The sequence below is a fragment of the Ambystoma mexicanum genome, chromosome 8 (assembly GCF_040938575.1).
Source record: "Ambystoma mexicanum isolate Mex_15411 chromosome 8, UKY_AmexF1_1, whole genome shotgun sequence".
Lineage (NCBI taxonomy): Eukaryota > Metazoa > Chordata > Amphibia > Caudata > Ambystomatidae > Ambystoma > Ambystoma mexicanum.
The window spans coordinates 294,129,521-294,150,170 of record NC_090929.1 but is presented as its reverse complement, the minus strand read 5'-3'; the positions used below and the strand labels follow the sequence as shown (position 1 = coordinate 294,150,170).

General features: G+C 48.1%; 1 protein-coding gene across 1 annotated transcript in view; it reads right to left on the bottom strand.

Annotated features, from left to right (window-relative positions):
* Positions 1 to 20,650, bottom strand: part of LOC138471850 (ER degradation-enhancing alpha-mannosidase-like protein 3) — a 996,165-nt gene that overhangs the window by 63,854 nt on the left and 911,661 nt on the right. The window contains exons 16-18 of the mRNA XM_069609693.1: positions 20,178 to 20,283; positions 19,493 to 19,681; positions 19,247 to 19,412 (exon numbers count right to left, since the gene is read on the bottom strand). Of these exons, the coding sequence (XP_069465794.1) occupies positions 19,247 to 19,412; positions 19,493 to 19,681; positions 20,178 to 20,283 (461 nt within the window). The remainder of the gene's footprint in view (positions 1 to 19,246; positions 19,413 to 19,492; positions 19,682 to 20,177; positions 20,284 to 20,650) is intronic.

The window sequence follows — 20,650 nt, the reverse complement described above, 5'->3', positions numbered from 1 at the left end:
CCAAAGCTAAGGGTGCCAACTCCTTTGTCCATTGTCCATTGTGTAATGGCTTGGATAGACTTGCTAACCAACCAATTAGATGATCCGTGGTTAATTATGTGCCGCAACCTGAACATTGACTTTCTAAACATTGATTCGAAAGGAGACTGGCGGTTGGGAAAGACTGATCAGAAAAAGTCCTTGCGCTGTCAGAAATGGCTTGAGGAAACCTCCCTGAGACACATACATAGGGTAAATGGCCAAGTGAAGGGAGATTAAGCAGGAGCAACAACCTAACATTCGGGGTCATCAAGCGTGACGCTGCACTATTGTTTTGTCGCAGGCTCCATCTTTCCACAGGTAACATATCTGAAGGTTTTACCTACAACACAAAGTGACCATAATCTGGTGGCGCCATCTTGCGTGAAACCACCCCAGATTGGAATGAAAAAACGGAAAGCGAAACGCTGGCAGCATAAACTGACAGTGGAACCAGGGGGAAACAGGCTCTGTATCAGCCCTAAGAAAGTCCAGAGAGATTGAGATCCTGGCAACAGTAGACAACAGAGGGGGTAGAATACGAGCCCAGCCTGGCTATCTTTAGGGAAGAATCTAACACAGGATGCAAAACCTGCTTCAAGAAAAAGCATGTATCTGATACTGTAATAGCAAATCAAAAGCATTTGCTGCAAAACGACCTTGGTAGACTAAAATCTCTTCCTAGAATATCCAGGGCCAAGGAAAGTCAAAAGAGAAAACAATGGTACAGGAACTGGGTTACAGTTTACAGAGCTACCCGTTACCAGAATGACACGGAACGTATGATGCATGCCTTGAGCATGAAGAAGTCAAGGATTTTATGGCAGTTGCTAAATGGCAGGGAACCTTAAATTGACTCGCTTCAACTAAACCCAATCCATGAAACTGGGTGGGTTGAACATTTTGAAAATCTCTTTGGCCTGAAGACAGAGGTGAAGAATGAGCCACACTCTGTCCTCTTAAAACTTTGGTCAATCAAATTTGACAGAGAAGAAATCAGAAACATAGCCAGAGCAAGTAAATCCCGAGCACCGGGTCCCGATGGCATGTCGAATGCCATGCTAAAAGAGGCACCTGAAGCATGGACAGACTTCTGCATGGTACTTTTTAAAAGGATTGTCCAATGTGGAAGAGTTCCAGCTTTTTGGAAATGAGCGGTTGTGGTCCCCATCCATAAGAAGGGCGATAGGGTCATCCCGAAAAATTACTGGACAATCGTCCTTCTGGATGCACTGGGAAAAGTCTTTGCAGGAGTACTGCTGAAGCGATTGAAAGACTGAGTAACGAAGTTAGAATCCTATGACCCGGCTTTGCTGACAATGTAGGCTGTGGCCTGAATCTTCCACTTATCAGCCTCCTTAAAATGAAGACGCGTAAAGGCAAAGACAACCTATACGTGGCATGCAAAGATATGGAGTCCGTTTTCGATTGCATCGACAGGAATAGACTATGGGCCAAAATTACATCAAGGGGATGCCCTAAGGATCTAGTGGCAGCATTTAAAGATCTTTACACGCTCTACAGATCAGACTCGATCAAGACGGGAATCTGATGAAGGAGATACTAACCCATCAGGGCCTGAAGAAGGGCTAGCCCTTGGCCCCCATACTCTAAAACCTATTGATCGTTGACATGAAAGAGGTCTTAGATCCGCCAAGATCCTGCCCTCCGAGGATCAATGGAACATCAGCTGGTTGCCTCTTGTATGCCAACAACCTGGCTCTCCTGGATAAAACCCCCATTGGCCTTCAAAGAAAGCTGGACGTCCAACAGGAATACGTTGACCAGAATGGGCAGAAGATCAATATAGCAAAAACTGAAATTTTGGTGATAGAAAGGTCAAGAGTGAGGAGAAAAAGAATACCATGCTGGAGGCTGGGTAATAACCGAATAAGACTGGTCACATCAATAAAATACCTGGGCATCATGATAAGCACAAGTGGTTGTAAGAAGCCATGGATAGCAAGTCTTAACCTGAAAACAAAGCAGCTAACAGCACAAGCCATGGTGATCGGGAGGAAATATGGAAACTTCTCACTTCTCCCTGTCATCAACTTTTACAACCAGAAGGTCGTTCCGACCTTGACCTACGCGGGTGAAGCTGGCCTGGGGTTGCCATGGGAAACCTGGGAGAAACTGGAGAGCAGATATTGGAAGAGGATCCTAAGATTACTGAATGCTATCATCACACATGAACTGGGCCTACTTTCACTACATGTGAGAATTGTTTGGAGAGCCTCGACGACCTTTGGCAACCTTAACACCAAGAAGAGAAAAATGCCTAAGAATTCTGGCCAATGTTGGGAATGAACCACGGTCCTCCCGAACCCCAAAGCGCTTTAGAGTTAGGCAAGACCTCTTTTAAGGCACTATAATGGACTAGGCGGGAGGAGGGGCACTGGGTAGGCTCTCTCATGCAAACATAATCACATACAGACATAGGCAAGCACTGAAGAAGGTAGTTATTGTCTAAATATAAGGCACAATTAACTATTAGCTGGATAGATTTTTAATGTCAGCTCCTAGGCTTTGTAAAATCTTAGTGCTACAGAGGTGTCCCAGAAGGAATATGGCCTATGGGATTCAAAATAGACTGCAGGCAGTGTCTGTCACTATGGCCAGTGCGAACTGACTCACCAGGTATCTACTGTCCGTCAAAACTGCTGACAATGAAGAACGGTGGCGATGGAGCATCCCTATTATGCAGGAAGGATTTGGCTGAAGTCATGATCCAGCTAGAAGTGACATCACCATGGCCAGCCAGGCCTATATGGAACAAGTTACTTACCTGTAACTGTTGTTCTCCAGCATGGGTCTGGCATGGATTCACATGCTCATGAATATTCCCCGTCGTCAGGCCGGGAATCCTCGGTAAAGAAAAAATCAGTATCAGTTTCGTTTCTGATCCATCTTTCTTAGTAGTAACCAATCACTGGTCTCTGTGTCATACTGCCCCCAGCCAATCACTGCCATCTCCCTAAGCCCCACCTCTGGCAGCCATCCTCAGATTTGGTAGCACGTAAAGTGGCAGTATGACCAAGTGAAGAGCCGCAGAGGGGTAGGAGGGAGGGTTCGAATGTGAATCCATACCAGACCCATGCTGGAGAACAACAGTTACAGGTAAGTAACTTGTTCCTTCTCCAGCATGGGGTCTGGCATGGATTCACATGCTCATGAATATAAGAATACATAGCAGTACACACATGCACAACCACGGGAGGTGGCAAAGGCTCAATATTAAGCATTACATCAAATGTCAACATTAAGCATTACCTCACCAGGCTCACCTTAAGCGAACAGGTTGTGCAGCACTGCTTGGCCGACCCTGGATTCCTCCCTGGAATCCCGATCGACGCAGTAGAATCTCGTGAAGGTGTGCGTCGACCTCCACGTAGCAGCCCTGCAGATGTCCAGCAGGGGCACACCAGACAAGAACGCAGTGGTAGCAGCGACCGCTCTGGTCGAATGGTCTCTCGGACGGCCGAGCAACGGTCGGTTCGCCAACCGATGACAGAGCATGATGCAGCCGGAGAGCCATCTGGAAATGGAAGCCTTCGAGAGAGCCTTCCTTTGGTTCCCAGGTCCAAAGTTCACAAACAGCTGTGATGTCCCCCGAAAACTCTTCGTTCGGTCCACGTAGAACTTCAGCGCTCTAGCTACATCCAGCGAGTGCAAAGTCCTCTCGGCCAGCGACGAAGGCGACGGGAAAAAGACTGGTAACACCAAGGGCTTGTTGAGATGGAAGTCCGACGGCACCTTGGGCATGAAGGAGGGGTGCGTCCTCAGCACTACCCTCGTATCGTGAAAGGTCAGGTATGGAGGCTTGCAGGATAGTGCCTGGATCTCTCCCACGCATCATGCGGAGGTGATGGCCACCAGGAACTCTGTTTTCCAAGACAGAAACTTCAACGGGGCCGAATGCAATGGCTAGAATGGCCGACCCATGAGCCTGGTCAGCACCACGTTGAGCTCCCACGCCGGGGCTGGCGCCTTCACCGGCGGGAATGATCTAAAGAGTCCTTCATAAATTCCTTAACCAGACGATGAGACCACAGGGATGACCGCCCTGTAGTCCTGGTGTATCGGGAAATCGCTGCCAGGTGTATCTTGATTGAAGCATGAGAAAGTCCAGTTTTGGCTAGCGACAGAAGGTACGGCAATACTTGAGGGGCCGTAATCTGCAGTGGGTTAATCTTTTGTGCACAGCACCAGATGGAGAACCTCTTCCACTTATGTCCGTAGCACTTGAGAGTTGAGGACGCCCTGGCCTTCGCAAGAACCTCTCTGCAGTCGGCCGGGATATCGTATCCTCCTAGTGCTGCAGGAGCCAGGCCTGCAAGTTCAGCGACCCCGGATCATGATGAAGAATTGTGCCTCCTTCTCTGGAGAGAAGATGTGCATCCGTCAACAGCTTGACTGGTGGGGACACTGACAAGTCCAGAAGGTCCGGGAACCAGATCTGTCTCGGCCAAGCCGGTGCAACGAGGATCATTCTGCACCGGGACCTCTTGAGCTGGTTGATGAGTCGGAACAGCAACGGCAACGGAGGAAACGCATATAGGGACAGGCTGTCCCAGGGGAACGAGAAAGCATCGCCCATGCTCCTCGGTTGGGGAAACCTGTTGGTGAACCTCTGGCACTTGGTGTTTGTCGCCGTCGCGAACAGGTTGATCTGGGGTTTGCCCCATCGCTGAAAGAGTCGATCCACTTGATCCTGGCGTAGTTCCCACTCGTGGCACGAGTGCAGCTCTCTGCTGAGTGAGTCGCAATGGTGTTTTTCATCCCTGCCAGATGAAACGGCACCAGAAACATCCCTTGAGCAAGGGCCCAATGCCACAGGTCCTGGGCTTCCTTGGATAGGGCCGGGGATCTGGTTCCGCCCTGCTTCCGGATGTAGAACATCGTGGTGGTGTTGTTGGTGAAGATCCTCACCACCTTGCCCTTGAGGGACGGGGGAAAGGACCTGAGGGCCCAGAACACTGCCCGGAGCTCCAGGATGTTGATGTGGAGCAGCTTCTCCTCCGGGAGCCAAAGGCCTCTCGCGTGAAGCTCTCCGGTGTGGGCTCCCCACCCCTCCAGGGAGGCATCCGTCGTCACTGTCGCCGGGGTCTGAAAGTCTGTCCCCACCGCTAGATGAGTGCGGGTGCCCCACCACCGGATCGCTCGTCGGAAGGTCTCGTTGAGAGGGATCCTGTCCTCGAAGCTGCCCGTCGCTTGAATCCAGCAGGCGTCGAGGAACTCCTGTAGAGGGCGCATCCGAAGCCTGCACAGGCGCACGAGATAAATGCAAGAGGACATCATCCCGAGGAGGGACTTGATGGACCTCACTCTGGCCACGTCCGTGGCCAGCAGACGCTGCACCTTGCCTAGGATGGCCTTTTTCCCTTTCCTCCGATGGCAAGGCCAGATGCGCCACTGTGTCGAGCTTGGCTTCCAGAAACAGTGCGACTTGAGAGGGGACCAGGTGGGACTTGGGGAAGTTGATGGAGAACCCCAGGTCCGTGAGCAGCTGGACGGTCTTCGCTTTGTGTTCTACGGCAAGCTCCCTTGTCCTTGCGCGGATGAGCCAATCGTCCAGGTAGGGGTAGACGTGGATCCCCTGCAGGCGCAGCCGCGCCGCCACTGGAGCGAGGCACTTGGTAAAAACCCTGGGTGCTGACTTCAATACGAATGGGAGGGCCTTGAACTGGTAGTGCGAAGGGTGCTTCGGTGGGGGGTCCGACGCCACGGTCGGTTCAATCTTGCTTGGAGGATGCCTTGCCGGCTTGGCCTCCCTGGCGGCGACGGCGGGATTCACCCGACTTGCCTCGTCCTCTATAGACTTCCTGCGATGAGGAGCGGGCCGCTTGGCGGTACGTAGAGGAGCCACCGCCGAATCCCTTGAAGGCACCCTGCTTGCCTCCAGGGCTCCGAAAGGACGGCCTTTGTTGCTGGTGATCTCCTAGGGCCTTAGCTGTCTCTGTGTCTGCCTTGATGTCTTGCAGGGACTCATCCACTGTTTTCCCAAACACGTTGTTCCCGTCGAAAGGCATGTCCAAAACCTTGACTTGTACGTCCTGGCGGAAATCCGTCGTCTTGAGCCACCCTCGTCTGCTGAGGCAAACGCTGTTGCCTAGCTGGCGGAAACCTGTGTCGGCAATGTCCGTTGCCACCGTTATGGCGTGGTCCGACGCCACCTCACCTTCCTGCAAGATCTCCAGGGCCTCAGCCCTCTTGTCGTCTGGTAGGAAGTCCAACAGGGGGGCGATCTTGTACCATAACTCCCTGTCGTAGCGGGCCACGATCGCAAGGGCGTTGGCCGCCTTAATGGTTGTTGCCGCCGACGAGATAACTCGTCCCATTGCATCCAGCTTCTTTCCTTCGCCGTCTGGCGGGGAAGTTGACGTTGAGGCCGATGCTCCCCTCCCCCAATTTTTTCTTGGCTGCCGCTGAGACGACCGAGTCAGGGGTCGGTTGCGCCCTAAGGCACAAAGGGGCCGCGTCAGGGACCCGGTACTTCTTCTCGTACCGATTCCTCTTGGCAGGCATCGTAAACGGGTTCTTGAGAAGGGTGAGACCCTCGTCCCAGATGTCATCCAGCAGAGGCACGGCAAGGACTGTCTTCCTCTTGGCCTCGCGCCGTTGGTAAAGGAAACCTTCCTTCCTTCTTCTCTTCGGGGCAGAGCTGAAAAAGCTCAGATGCCCTGGCGATCATAGCGTGGAAAGACCCAATCTCGTCGGGCGGGGAGGCCCGGGCTGGAGGCGATGGGAGCTCCGTCCCGTCGCACCACCGTCGTCATCCGTACCCGTCGTGGCCGTGTCCGTTCCCGTGTCATCCCCAGGTACGGGGGACGTTGGCAAAGGCTGAGCAGGCCGCGAGGGCTGAAAAGGCGGGGTTGGATGTGTCAGTCTTCTCTTGTTTGGGGGACTTCCCGACGGGCCTGGCTCTGGCTCATCCGTCGGGTCTGGTTCCGGCTCCTCCGTCGGTGGTAGGGGCAATCTCGTCCTTATCTCCGAACATAAGGATTGCATTGCCAACAAAATGGCCGCCGAGTTGTCCTGTGGCTCCGGAAGCGACAGGCGCGACGGTTGACTAGGAACCTCGCCGGCGGCGCCGGCGCTCTCGTCGTCCCCTTCGTCGGGATCCCTCCAGTGGGACTGGGCCTCTTTGACGCCCTCGTCGAGGCCCTCCAAGACTTCAACCAGTTCCTCCTTGGAGGCTGTGTCTGTGTCCACGATGGCCACCGGCTCCCCCCCTCTTTTTCCACCGGGGTCTTTACGGGGGTCTTCTTGATGGGCCTGAAAGAGGCTTACCTCCGCAGTGGCAGGGAAACTCTGGGCCCCGAGGTCGCCTCCACTGGTGTAGCCTCCTCAGGCTGCGCCAGGGCCGCCGCGACTTCCTCGATAGAGGCCTTGGCCGGGTGAATCAAGGCCTTCACCACTTTCTGCGGGCCTGTGGCCTTCACCTTGGGGGGAGGGTCACCGCCTCGGTCCACCTCAGCTGGATCCTTCGAGATCTACCGGGGCCTCTCCAGAAGCTTTGCTGGGTTCTCGGCCTTCCTCTTCCCTGAGCCAGAGCGTTGGCTCGTGGTTGATGGCACTGGAGAGGAGGCGCCCTGCCTGGCAGCCGAGGAGCCCGACCGTTCGGCGCTCCCGGTGCCCGCGGATTCGCGGTGCTTTGCCTTCTGTTGGGCCCCTGTCGCTGGGCGCCCTCACAGGACTTAGAAGACCACTCGGACTTCTTCTTCTTCTTCTTCTTCTTCTTCTTCTTCTCACCTGACGGGCTCCTTCCTTCCAGCCAGTTGGAGAGACGAAGGTGTCGGTCCCTGATGGTCCATTCCAACATGTTCCCGCAAAACGCACAGTCCTTCTCCACGTGCGTTTTGTCCTCATGAAGGCAGTAGAGACATTTCGAGTGCTTGTCTTCCTTGAACACATTCTGCAGCAGGCATCCAGGGCAAACCCTGAACAGTTTTCCGGGCGTCGAGCTTCCTTTCTCCTGGGCCATGTCTGGGTAGGCCGCAGAAACTTCTGGATTCCTCCAAGAAACGTAACTCGATGAAAACATCACCCTTGAGGGGCGTAGAAAATCCGAAACGGGTCCCCGTTGATCGGATGTAGACACGGTGGAGCTTGAGGCTCTATTTGACCGAAAAATGAGAAAATCTCCTTGAAAAAGTGCGAAAACGCAACTAAAAGCTTGAGAGCTAAACACGAGGACTCCCAACACTTGAGCGTGCGGTAAAAATCTGAGGATGGCTGCCAGAGGCGGGGCTTAGGGAGAGGGCAGTCATTGGCTGGGGGCAGTATGACCCAGAGACCAGTGATTGGTTACTACTAAGAAAGACAGATCAGAAACGAAACTGATACTGATTTTTTCTTTACCGAGGATTCCCGGCCTGATGACGAGGAATATTCATGAGCATGTGAATCCATGCCAGACCCCATGCTGGAGAAAAACCCCTGCTTGAGACCACTTCAGCAGGAAGGAACAGGGAGAGGGACAGGAGAAGACTGTTCAAACAGCAGAGTCCTTTGCTACCATCCTCATTTGTAAGATTAAACTTGTTATCCTTACAAGATCACCTTTTTACCTTATTTCCCTAGTGGGGGTGTATTAATTCTGGTGTGAGCGTAATTAGGGCCACCCTTACAAGTGGTGACTATCCCGACATGATCCCAGTTCCCCGTTCCCCCGTACTTTGCGGAAGGCTCCAGATCACTTCTCCAGGAAAAAGAGCCACGCCCACCTACAGCGACCGGTCCCCAAATCAGAAAACCCGTGTTTCCTGAGCGGTTTTAGAGGGAGCCATTTTAATTGAAATCCTCTCTGCTCTCTGAAGCAGAAGGTGGCTCCAGAGAGGAGGACAGGCCGTTATTGGACCCCGTAACAGAGGAAACTCAGGTGAACACGTACATGTAAGTAGACTCTTGTTTGAGATAACAAAAAGGGGACATTTATGTATGACAGTATGTGAGATGTGAATGGATGAAGTACGAGGTCAATGAGAGTGGATAGGACTTTTGGTGATGTGTTAAGGTATAGACAGAATAGGAGGTGGGTTATGTATTGGAATTGTCACGTATTTCTGTTTTTCTACTTTTTTTAAACGGAAAAAGGGAGCCTCAGCGTGTAAAGAATGGGAGGAAAGGGATCCTCAGCCATAATAGGTTGAGAAGGTAGTGCCACACAGAATTAATTCATGACGATAAAAGCAATGGGATCCACAGCATGTAAAAAAAAGCTGAGAAGGTGGTACTACAAGAATATAAGGAAACAATCAGTAGTGGCTCAGTATGAGGAATGGGCCTGGATTTTAGTCAATTATCTTAGTATATATTTCTCTTGCAGTCTTTTGTGATAAAAAAGAAAAAAGAAGGAAGGTGGATGAGAGAGAGAGAGAGAGAGAGAGAGAGAGAGAGAGAGAGAGAGAGAGAGAGAGAGAGAGAGAGAGAGAGAGAGAGAGAGAGAGAGAAAAAAATGGGTGGGTGAAAAAGTGGGTTCATCTGTATTTTTGTGTAGCAAGCAGCAGCGTGTGCAGCATAGCAGTAAGGTCTAAGTAAAACATAAGGGACATGCACAATATTATGGGGGATGAAACCCCAATAAGACACATGCATAGAGCCCTGCCACTGTACTGTGACAGTATAGAAAAATATCATAGACAATGGGTGTTGGAAACAAAAGAAGGGGGAATGTCCTGGCCAGAGCAGGACCCCATAACAGAAACACGCTAACAAAAATGTCAATCTTTTAGCAGCAAAATATAAGGGAAAGAAGTTACAAAAAAGAAAAGAGATTTTAGATCTCTGGCGGTTATTCGAGCATATGGAAGATCAGGAAGATATAAAAGAGATCCGATGTAAGAGGATATACCCCATAACGTCTAAACCTGCAGTAGGGTATACAAATCCAGTCTATAAGCCTCCAGTGGTAGAGAAATTGTCGACAACAGCATTTTTAGGATCAGCAACTAGGGGGGGGACTCGAGAGCTTTTGCACCTCCATATAACACATCCACAAGCGCGGACATTCCCATAGCAAGAGTGGGGTCACAAGCACGAGTTAAGAGTGTTGCAGGAAAGGTTGGTCAGGTTAAAAGAACCTGGAGAAGTACCACCAGAAATAAAGGTACCAGTGCAGAAAATAAGGGATTGGAAGTCAGATTATTTGGGTAGATTCATCCCTGGGGCAATAAGAAATGTTTGTGTCGAAAAAGATTATGGGGAGAGGGTATGGACGGTTCTGGGACAAGAAGCTGAACCAGCAAGGGAAAATGAATGGGAAGTTCAAGGTGGCAGAATTAATGAAGAGGCATAGGCAGGTGCACTGGCCACAGGAGTATGAAGGGAGTACAGGGGGGGCTATGAGAGAGCATGATAGAGGTGGGGTCCAGAGGAGTAAGGACCCCACTAACAATTTCCCCTTCTGCATTTACCTCTCAAACTCCAAACCAAACACAACCAAAACCTACAGCACAACAAACCGCACAAACTTCACTACATTGCAACAACAAAACAAAAATACACATAGACTCGCACAACAGTACACGACGACTACCGGCCGCAAACACCCCAGGCCCAGCTAACGGACCCACCGGGCTGAGGCCGCCAACAGCACATCACTGCTCTCTTGCACATTTCCTGCTTCCTCCCACTAACTCAACCTCCCCTCCTCTTTCAGGACCGCCAGAGCGCCAGGGGACCACTCCAGTGGTGATAGTGCGCGGTACAAATGTCCTTTAATTAACATTAACAAAGGAAAAAAGATCGAGAAGAGGAGGCCGCGAGAAACCTATCCCTGCCACAAGAGGCAGTGGGAAGGGATAGACCAAGAAATCAACCAGATTTAATGTTGGTAGTAAAAGATCAGAAACATACTAAAGAAAGGGGTTGAAAACAAAATAGAAATGCTGATGCCTCTTATACATAAAGGAGTAGGGATAACGCAGTATGTGCCATGGTCTGAAATGGACAAAAATAATTTGATTAAAGCTCTCCCCCAGCTTGCAGCCATAGCCAGTAAATGAATCTATGAATTTGAGAAACAAACAGCATGGGTAGACTTAGCACTAGGAGACTCTAAAGAGTTTACTGGTCACCATAGTTGGAGACCAGGCTGGGGACATATGGGTAAGGGCTGGGTACCCTGGGATAATTCTTGAAAATAACGAACATGATGGAGCAGCCTTTAATGAAGTAAGGGCAAGGGAATGGGATGCCCTACGAAAAATGTACCCATATACCCCAGACTTACCTTCTTTAATGCAGTGCACAATGTGTGGTGATGTGGACCCAGTTAGGTTTATTCTTAAAGTTACAGGAAATGTGGAGAGTTGAGACGGGAGGGCAACAAGACCATTCGGTACCTCTATTTTATCGTAAAGAGGGGATTACCAAAAAAGGTCCAGAAGACACTAGATAAAATTGTGGGAGTTGAAGCCAAAGGGTGGGCAGAGATACAAAGTATAATAGTCCATCATTGTAAGAAAATCAAGGAGCAGGACAGGGACACCGCCCAGAAGCAGCAGACGGACGAGGCAAAACTAGTGGAAAAGAAACTAAATAATGTCGTCGTCTCAGCACCGGTGATGGCACCGGCTCAGGGGAAAGGACAGGAGACACTCAACAGATTGTGAATGCCACAATTGTGGCACTATGGGCCGAAGGAGGACAAGGACAATGGGGTGGGAGGACAGTACCCAAACCCACAGTGGCAGTATGAAGGAGCACCAAGGGGATCAGGGGGGTTTCGAAGAGCAAGAACAGGAGGCTTTGGGGGGCGGGGGGGAATCGGGAGCCGGGGAGGAGGATTGGGAACATCACAGTGCTGGCATTGCTGGAGATGGGGGCATTTCGCAAGGGTGTGTAGGAACAGGCCCAGGATGGGGTTTAATTATGGGTCATCACCTGCCAAGGACCTCAAGGAATGGGACACCCGCAATTTGGGCGAGGGTGTCAAAATCAGTTCCCTTATGGGGCTGACAAGGAGTTACAATGGCGGGGGTGGCCCTTTTTCATTCCCCGGGGCACATACATATTTTGATTAGGACAGCCCACAGAGAGCACTCACGTGTCCAATCCTATCGACAACCGCACACCTGAAGAGGAGCCCTTGGTGGAGGCGGAAATAGGAAACAAGCCATTTATATTTATGGTAGATTCAGGTGCATTATGGAGGGGACCTTTCCATTATCAGGTCAAACGAAAAGATCAAGGAGTAATGTGTTCCACTCCAGGGACGTGTAGCTCGAGCAATAATCAATGCAACGGCAAGGGAGTCAGTAGCCCATGGAGTTCCTGTGGTCCCAGACATATTTGTCTATGGCATCAAGGTACTAGCAAAGGTAGTGCCTCAAATTGCGACAAAATGTTGGCGAGTGCCCACAGATTTCATTTTCCAACCCATGGTGCCTCCTGAGGTGGTGGCAGGGACAATATTGTCATTAGATTTGCATGGACTAATAGTGTCAGACAAAAGAGTAGTCCTGATTGGAACAGGTCTGGACGGGTGCGAGTGGCGCATGGTACTATGTGTAGATCTGAGAGTACAATTGAAGGAAATGACTGATGAGGAGTTATTTGAGGATAGTGAGCAAAATGGGGAGATGTGCCCCTGATGGCAGTGGTGACCCCGTCTTTAGTCTTTGAGGAGGACATGCGATATGTGCCAGCACAATATGGACTATTAATCCACATGATGTTGGGTTGCTGAGAGATGTGACCCCAGTATAAATTACGTTGAAGTCAGGAGCAGTACTCCCAAGGGTGCGGCAGTACCTGTTGTCAAGAGAAGCGGAGGAAGGGATAAAAGGCCCTATCCAGGCTCTATTAGAGCAAGGGATCGTCGTGCCATCCACATCCCTGTGTACTACGGCCATATACTCAGTCAAGAAAGCAACACAGCAGGAGCTAGTTGGAGGATGATCCAGGGTCTACGTCTTCAATGACGTGGTGCAGAAGGAGTTTCTGGTAGTTCTGAATCCTGCGACTATCCTATGTAGCATTCCCAAGACAGCAACGTACTTCGCAGTGGTGGATCTGAAGAATGTGTTCTTCTCAATCCCACTCCACCCTGATTCATGGCATCTCACTGCGTTTACGCATGGTCAACGGCAGTTCGAGCACACAAGATTGCCTCAAGGGTACTGTGAAAGTCTGAGTATGTGATGCATGCTGACTTGGGAAATTTTAAGGTGCCTAGCACGATCATCCAGTATGTGGTAAAATGTGGTAAAATGAACAGCAGTGCAGGAGGGATTTAATTGCTTTATTGCAACTGCTGGCTCACAAGGAGTACATCCGAAGCTACAAGAACTTTGAACTTTGTTTTAGCAATGAAGGAACAGTTCCTGTTGGTGCAAACACACAGTGGAAACACACTCTTGTGATCCCTGATATGACAAATGTACAAGAAGCTACAAAACAGCAAAAAGGAGGTACTATATTTAGGGCAACTTATCTCTGCAAACGGGAAATAAATACTAGCAGATAGAGCGGAGGCAGTGATTCAGTAGTGTCAAGAAAATGCAGCAGTTTTTGGGTTTATGTAATTATTGTAGGTCATGGGTCCTAGACTACGCAAGGCTGCTGTTACAAAGTCTCAGAGAAGGACAGAAGATAAAACAAAACTGTAAATTGGAATAGACTGAAGAAATTAATAGACAATTTGAACACTTGAAAGAAGCTATTTCCACAGCCCTGTTTTAGCGACTCCGGATTATACACAGGTGTTTTATTTATTTTCCCCACTCTGATGGACGGCTCATGACTGCAGTATTGACTGAAAAGAGCGCAATGGGCCACAAGCCATTGGCTTATTATAGTGGGGCACTCGACTCAGTCATGCAGGGACAGTTTGCGTGTGAACAAGCACTCGCAGCGGCTGCATTTGCGATAGAGAAAGATTCCACGATTATCATGAGGTTCTCTGTTACCTTGTTTGTGGAACATTCACTATTCGCCAGTTTGGAAAGGTCTAAATCGACCTTGACGACTCAGAGATCCTCTGCATATGAGATTATAATATCCAAACCTCATATTCATATAGTAAGGGGTAGGACAGTGAATCCGCCACACTTTTGACGGAGGCATCCACTGATGATGACCTAAAAACGCATGACTGTGGTACACGAGGGACGAGAGGAGGGTACATCTAAAGCTAGAGACAGTGCATTGATGGAAGGAGATATATTATATGTTGATGGGTCATCAATAATTGACCAGGAGATGGGACAGAGGCATACAGGGGCGGAAGAGGTGCGCGGTGAAGGGGGGGGCATGAAGTTCTGATCATGAAATGATTACCTATGCACTATTCAGCTCAGGCAGCGGAACTTGTTGTTCTCATTGAGGCATAGAGAGCCTGCAAAAGTCAATTGACGGATGAAGGACATAACTGATGAAGAAGACGTTTAGTAAAGGATCCATGACAGGGTGGTGTGCAGTGGCACGCCCCTGATTTTTCTTTCCTTTTCTTTTTTCATTTTTTATTGTTCTTTTATTTTTTATCTTTTTCAATGTTTTTGATTTTAAAATTTTTGAAGGTCTAGGACCTGGTGGGAAAAGGGTCCCTCTCTCTCTCTTTCTCCTGGTTACCTTTTTTCTCCTCTCCAGGGATAAGCAAGGATGCCTGACCAATGTGTTCAGACCTCTCCATTATGTAGGGATAATGATAAACTGAATGCACTTCGTTCTAGGAATTCTGCATTATGCTTTCTTGATAGACCGATAATTATATTGTTTTGTGTGACACTGGTCGTTGTTGTCGGAGTGTCTGTTATATGGGGTGGCCATATAAAGGGGTGGGTGGACAGTTACATATAAAGGAACATAATGTTAGTAGATTTATAAACAATGGTATGAATATGTTTATGATAAATAAGAATCAAACAATGTCTCACTTTTTTTCGGCCACCCCAACTGAATTTCTGAGATGAATAAAACGGGAAGTACGAATGACGTATGATTTATATAAGGGGTTGGGCATTGACACCATTTCTGACATTCAGCATTCGGATTAGTTTAATAGCTGGTACTCTGATATGCGTACTGTGGGAAGGAATGTGATGAATGAAAGCCGTTACGTGTGTTCACTCATCCCGCATGCGTTAGGGGCTCCTAAGGTTTTAGTTCTACGTCCAGTCCCAATTATAGAGGCACAATGCCTGGTACATCTTGCACTATGTAGGATAAAGGACACATCGGGCAGTTGAGGAGTATAGATCTAGACCCTGCGCTATGCAATGGCAGTACGAAATACAGCAAGTGTCTACAAGCAACATATTTTTCCTTGGGAGGTCACTCACATGTCAACAACAAATGGCTGGGTACCACAGTGACGTGCCCGGCAGATGGACTGATCGAGTACAGCAAAGAAATAATAGCCAGAGTAGAGACAATGTGTGCACAAATATGGTCCCAATACATCACAAGGCGGACATGGATTGCAACAATGGAGAAGTCAGTGCGAATACATAGAGACATGGACTATGAACTTTGTTTTAGCAATGAAGGAACAGTTCCTGTTGGTGCAAACACACAGTGGAACCACACTCTTGTGATCCCTGATATGACAAATGGTACAGCAGCTGTGATGGATTACTAGGTTTGTGGCCGACGAGCCTGCTTGCACCTCCCATCATTCTGGAGGGGCAAGTGTTCACTGACCACCCTGCACTCAGTATTACTAGTAATCCTGGAAGAACACCTGAAGGGAAAATAACTGCCCGTCAAGGTGCCAACAACCACCCTAGCACCTAAAGAAGCAGAGAGAGACTTGCAGATCACACAAGAATTTCGTATGCTGCCAGAAAAAGAACGATTTCAACAGCTGAAAAGAAAAAAGAGATTGAACTATATCTCAAAAGACTCTTCCACACTGCTCAGAGGGATACCCGACTAGTATCGACTTTTTAGCTCAGCAGAGACTTTCTTTTCATCTTTTTTGGCTCCTGTGGTACAATCAGCTGCTAACTCCAAGTGGGTTCAGATCATTTGATGGGAGCTAGTCCAGCTCGCCAATAATACAGAGAATGGGCTCAACATCATCGAAGTAGAGCTCTGTGCTTTGAGACTCATGATGATGCAGAACCGCTATATGCTGGATCTGTTAATAGCCATAGAAGGAGGAGTGTGTAAAAAGTTGGGAAGCAGATGCTGCACTTTGGTACCCCTGGGGGATGCTGAGAATGGGTCACTATCCCACATCATTGAGGCGGTGCACAATCTAGGTGTTCAAATGAAGAAAGAAGGTGGAGTTCAGAACCCAGATTGGCTATTGCTTGCGTTTGATTGGGTCCCGTCATGGATGGGAACGCCAACCTAAGTCTGACAGCAGATACTCTTTGCCGAAACCCCTTATCCCTTACTAGGCAAGAGAGCCCTGTGGGTGGCTGACTAGAATGAAACGGTATCCAAAATATCATTCTCCATGATCCATACCTTATCAAGATCACTGACAGGTCTTCCTGACATAACACCTCAGTACCTGAAAAAATTCCCTAACGAAAGATTTAGAGATATTTTCCTGAGGTTCCACCTGAACGTCCTTCACACAAAGGTAACATTGTATAGATATGGTGGAATGGCAAAAGATGACAGATGCCGCCTATGCAATGCCGAAGCGGAAACTTTACAACATCTGATTCTTTTCTTCCCAGAATTGAGAACTCAGAACACGTTTCCTGTATGAGCGCGTGAAGAGTACTCTCGGGACCAACGCAGATGCTTGGTGGGAGACCCTCTATGGGGGGGTTGTGGGGAAATGTAGCCCTTACGCGGTTCCTGGTAAAGTACTTGGAGATTCTTTTTTGGGAAGAAATTTAGAGAAACCGTGGAGCCTTAAGATTGGGCTATCTATCCACTTTGAACTAACTTGAGTGCAGCATTACGTCCCGTTATTGGCTGCAACCAGCACTGTGCGGACCTGACGAAATGCCCCGGGAAGGGAGGCTTGGACAGACAAACTGATTGACGAAATTAATTGTTTTCTCTCCTTTTCTCCTTCTCCCCTTTCTTCTTCCCTTTTTAAGTGTTCTCTTTGTAAAGGAACGCAATGGATAGCAAAAGTTTAAAACAAACTAAATGCTAAAAAAATAAAAATAAACATTTTAAAAAAGTGGCAGTCTGTGTGTGTGGCTGGATGTGGGGGTTTGGACTGTCTACATCCATGCCAAATGGTGTCTATCGAAGGGCAGATGGGTTGGCCAGAGCCTGTGCAGGATTAGACAGCTCCTGCCAGTTTGAATGTTGAATATCCTTACCATTGATGAGCGTGGAGAAACTCCAGTTAGAATTCTGAATAAAAAGGGTGACTCCTGACGAATGGCTGAAGATAGTTGTTGGAGCCAAGACCCCTATGAAGAGGAGCATCGTGGTGAAGACCCGGAATTCATCGCTGAAAGCCATCCAGCAGTGCCTTTTTCAACTGTCCCGGCGAAGAACTGTTCCTTTGCTGATCTCCAGAAGGCCTTCATTGGTGCTTCGACGGCGACATACGGAACAAGAAAAATTCCTGCGCAGTTGCAGCTCACCCCAACAAAGAGGGGCCTAGCAGGAGCAGTTTCTTTGTTTCAACCACAAGGTACGACAGCTGTCATTTCTTCAGAGTGGTCATTGCTGATCGCCTCCTGTATTGTGCCCTAGGGTTCCGCTGAAGTAGCAGCTGGAGTGGTGGTCCTTTCTTCAGTCCAGTGAAGGTGTCCAGCTGTCTACTGCCGCAAATTGATCCATCAGAGCGCGGAACCACAAACTAGCCACACTCAAAAACATGACCTCTGCACTAGAGGCCCCTGGACTTCATTTAACTGAACCAAGGCACAAGTAAATGGTCACCAGAGATGTCAGGATCTTCAATGGTGGTCCCGGAGTGAACTTGAGAACGGCAGGGGGTGAGTAAACATCTCTTCTATCCCCCCTATATCAATAGTGTTTAACGGGTGTAAAGTGCTAACCTACCTCTCTCTACCTGACTGAGTGGTGGAGTTATGGTCAAGGACCAGTGACTCTGGTGCACTAGGCCCATCTTTTCTAGCTTGGGAAGGCATTTTTAAGGTGCAGTGCCTTAAGTTAGAAGGCTTTTATGGTGTTTGTAACTCCTTTATTTTTGGCATATTATTCACTAATGGTTACTTAGTGGGTTCTTTTTATTCACTCACTTTGCTCTCCTACAGTATTTTGAAACTGATATAACTATATTCTAAAATCAAAGTGTTAGCGCTCTTAGTAGAGCACACCAAAGCAAATGTGTATATAATAGTAGTGAATGTTTTAGTGAGTTACTTACTTGTGGTTTTCATTACTTAGCGTTTGGCTAAGGCCTAAATAAATAAGTATTTGTATACATTCTGACTAACTCGTATTATTGAATTGAGTGCTCTGTTTGTGCTTAACTGAACCCTTCTTCACGCTCACACTTTAAGTCCAAACCTTGCTGCTCAGACACATTACCCAGGTAGAGTTTGGCTAGTTATTAGTGTCTATACCCGTTCATCAGAATAGGATGGCCTCCCAATATCTATCCACAGGGATGATTATCGAGATCCATCTAACAGTGCCCCTATGCTTTAATAAACAAGCACATTTGTGATACTTTCCTGTGTGGACAATCAATTGTTTGATAACACATGTCTACATTAACTGCGCTTCATATTACTCCCTATTTCTCTTTAATCTAAGACTTACTGCTCAGTCACATTATCAGTGAGTTTTATTTCAGTGTGTGTAAATCTAAGAGGCCCTTTAAGTCTGGTATCCCAGTACCCTACTGAAACACTTGTGTTCGAGTGCGATACAAATAAAATATCATATCATACCCTATACTAGTATAGGTTCTGAAAAACAGTCCTAACCAAGTACCACATTTTGTATTCTAGATCCTAGTTGGTCATGGATGAAGCCCTATAAGACATCATCGAAATACGCATTACATGATCTTTAATCCCAATGTACGTCCTGTTGAAGCATGTTAATAAACAGTAGTTGGTAACAGGGACACAAAAGCAGCTAAATGACCACATGACTTTAATACGCAAAGCAGTAATTCTCCACAATTGGGAGCAAGCTGCAACATAATGGTACTGATTACTGACCATAATGAAGCCCATGACACGTCCATAAAATGGTAGGCTGCTGCTGGCTCATTCTTTGGATGAGCAGAGAGAGACTTGTTTTCTAGGCAACGCCTAGTATAGTAAAGAATGCTGGGATTGAATGATACAAATAAACCACTGATGCATTGCAATATTACCTATGAATATTATTCCCATTGCCCCAGCCTTCTGCAAGTTCCTGGCCTTGGCAACAAACATGCAGTCCCCTCTCTGGGCCAAGACAATCTTCCCATGTACTTCATCAATGTTCAGGATCTCCGAGCAGGCGGGATAAGGAATGCTCTTCACCAAGCTCCCTTTTACCTGCAGTAACACAGAGTTGTTAGCACACAAGGTTACTGCAATTCTCAATCTTGCAGAAAGTAGCAGAACAGCACACCTACCCCATGCTCCTGTTTGCTGAGATCCAAACCGAACTGGGCTGGCCCTGCAGTTAGCATAATCCTTCCTAAAAAGGGGGGTGAGATTATCTGGACGACAAGTGGAATGATTCCTTTCTTCTCAACAGCTGGAGCTTCTGCCAACCCAGAGATAAACCTTAGACTTAGCAGACCCATCTGGAAACCATCACTCTGAAAACAAGAAGGAAAGATAAAATTGACATGGGTGTGAGATGCTCCCAACTCAGCAGGTTTTAGGGAGCTGCTGATATGAAGAGAACACTCGACCTAAAACAGATCTGTCCAGTCATAAGCAAGCAAAAATGAATACCGGTTTACAATTCTTGTCATTTTGTATGGTCTAAAAAACTAAGGAAGACACAATGGTCAGTTTATGGTAGTCAGCAGCTCAGCCATGCAATTGTTTATTTTGTCTCCAAGACCGTGGACCAATACCAAAAACTGTCTTTCCGGTATAAAGGACAAAGCGCACATTTAGCAGCAAGGATTAATACTGAGGAACATTTCATATGATTTTCCATTGACATTGCAGCCCATAAACTCAAATTGTATTTACTCTCCAAGCGCTAGAGTGATGTTGAAACCCTTGCTGGAAAAAGGTGGCAGAACTCACCACAAAGGATACAAACTCTATACCACACAGGTATTCCCAACGAGTTTAACTTACATTTCGAGCAATGCTGCCGTCACCTAATGGGATCAACGTCATGCCCATGCTCTTCAGGATTTCCAGGGGCTCCATTCCAGTGTCATGGAGAGGAAGTTCAATGCCACTGAGGAAAGAAATAATCTTCATTGTATGTCATCCTGCTCGATCAGCTTCAGTGCAATTCAGCCTGCTCAGTTTGTTTCTCTGCAACACAACCATACTGAACCTCCCCTCTCCCCCGTAACTCTTGAACAAACAGGAGAAGAACCTCTGTTAAACACCCTAAAGTAGGCAGCCACAAGACTTTGTGCCCTCTGTGTAGAACAAACAAGTGTGGCACGATATTAAGATTATATAGGTCTAAAATTCCTAATGGGGCGGGCTCTTGCCTTTCCTAATAAATCTGCGAGACAGCCACAATTCCTGCACAGAAATCAAAGACTATTACAGTCTCTTGTTTGAAGCAATCAAAACATGGAATTCATGTATGA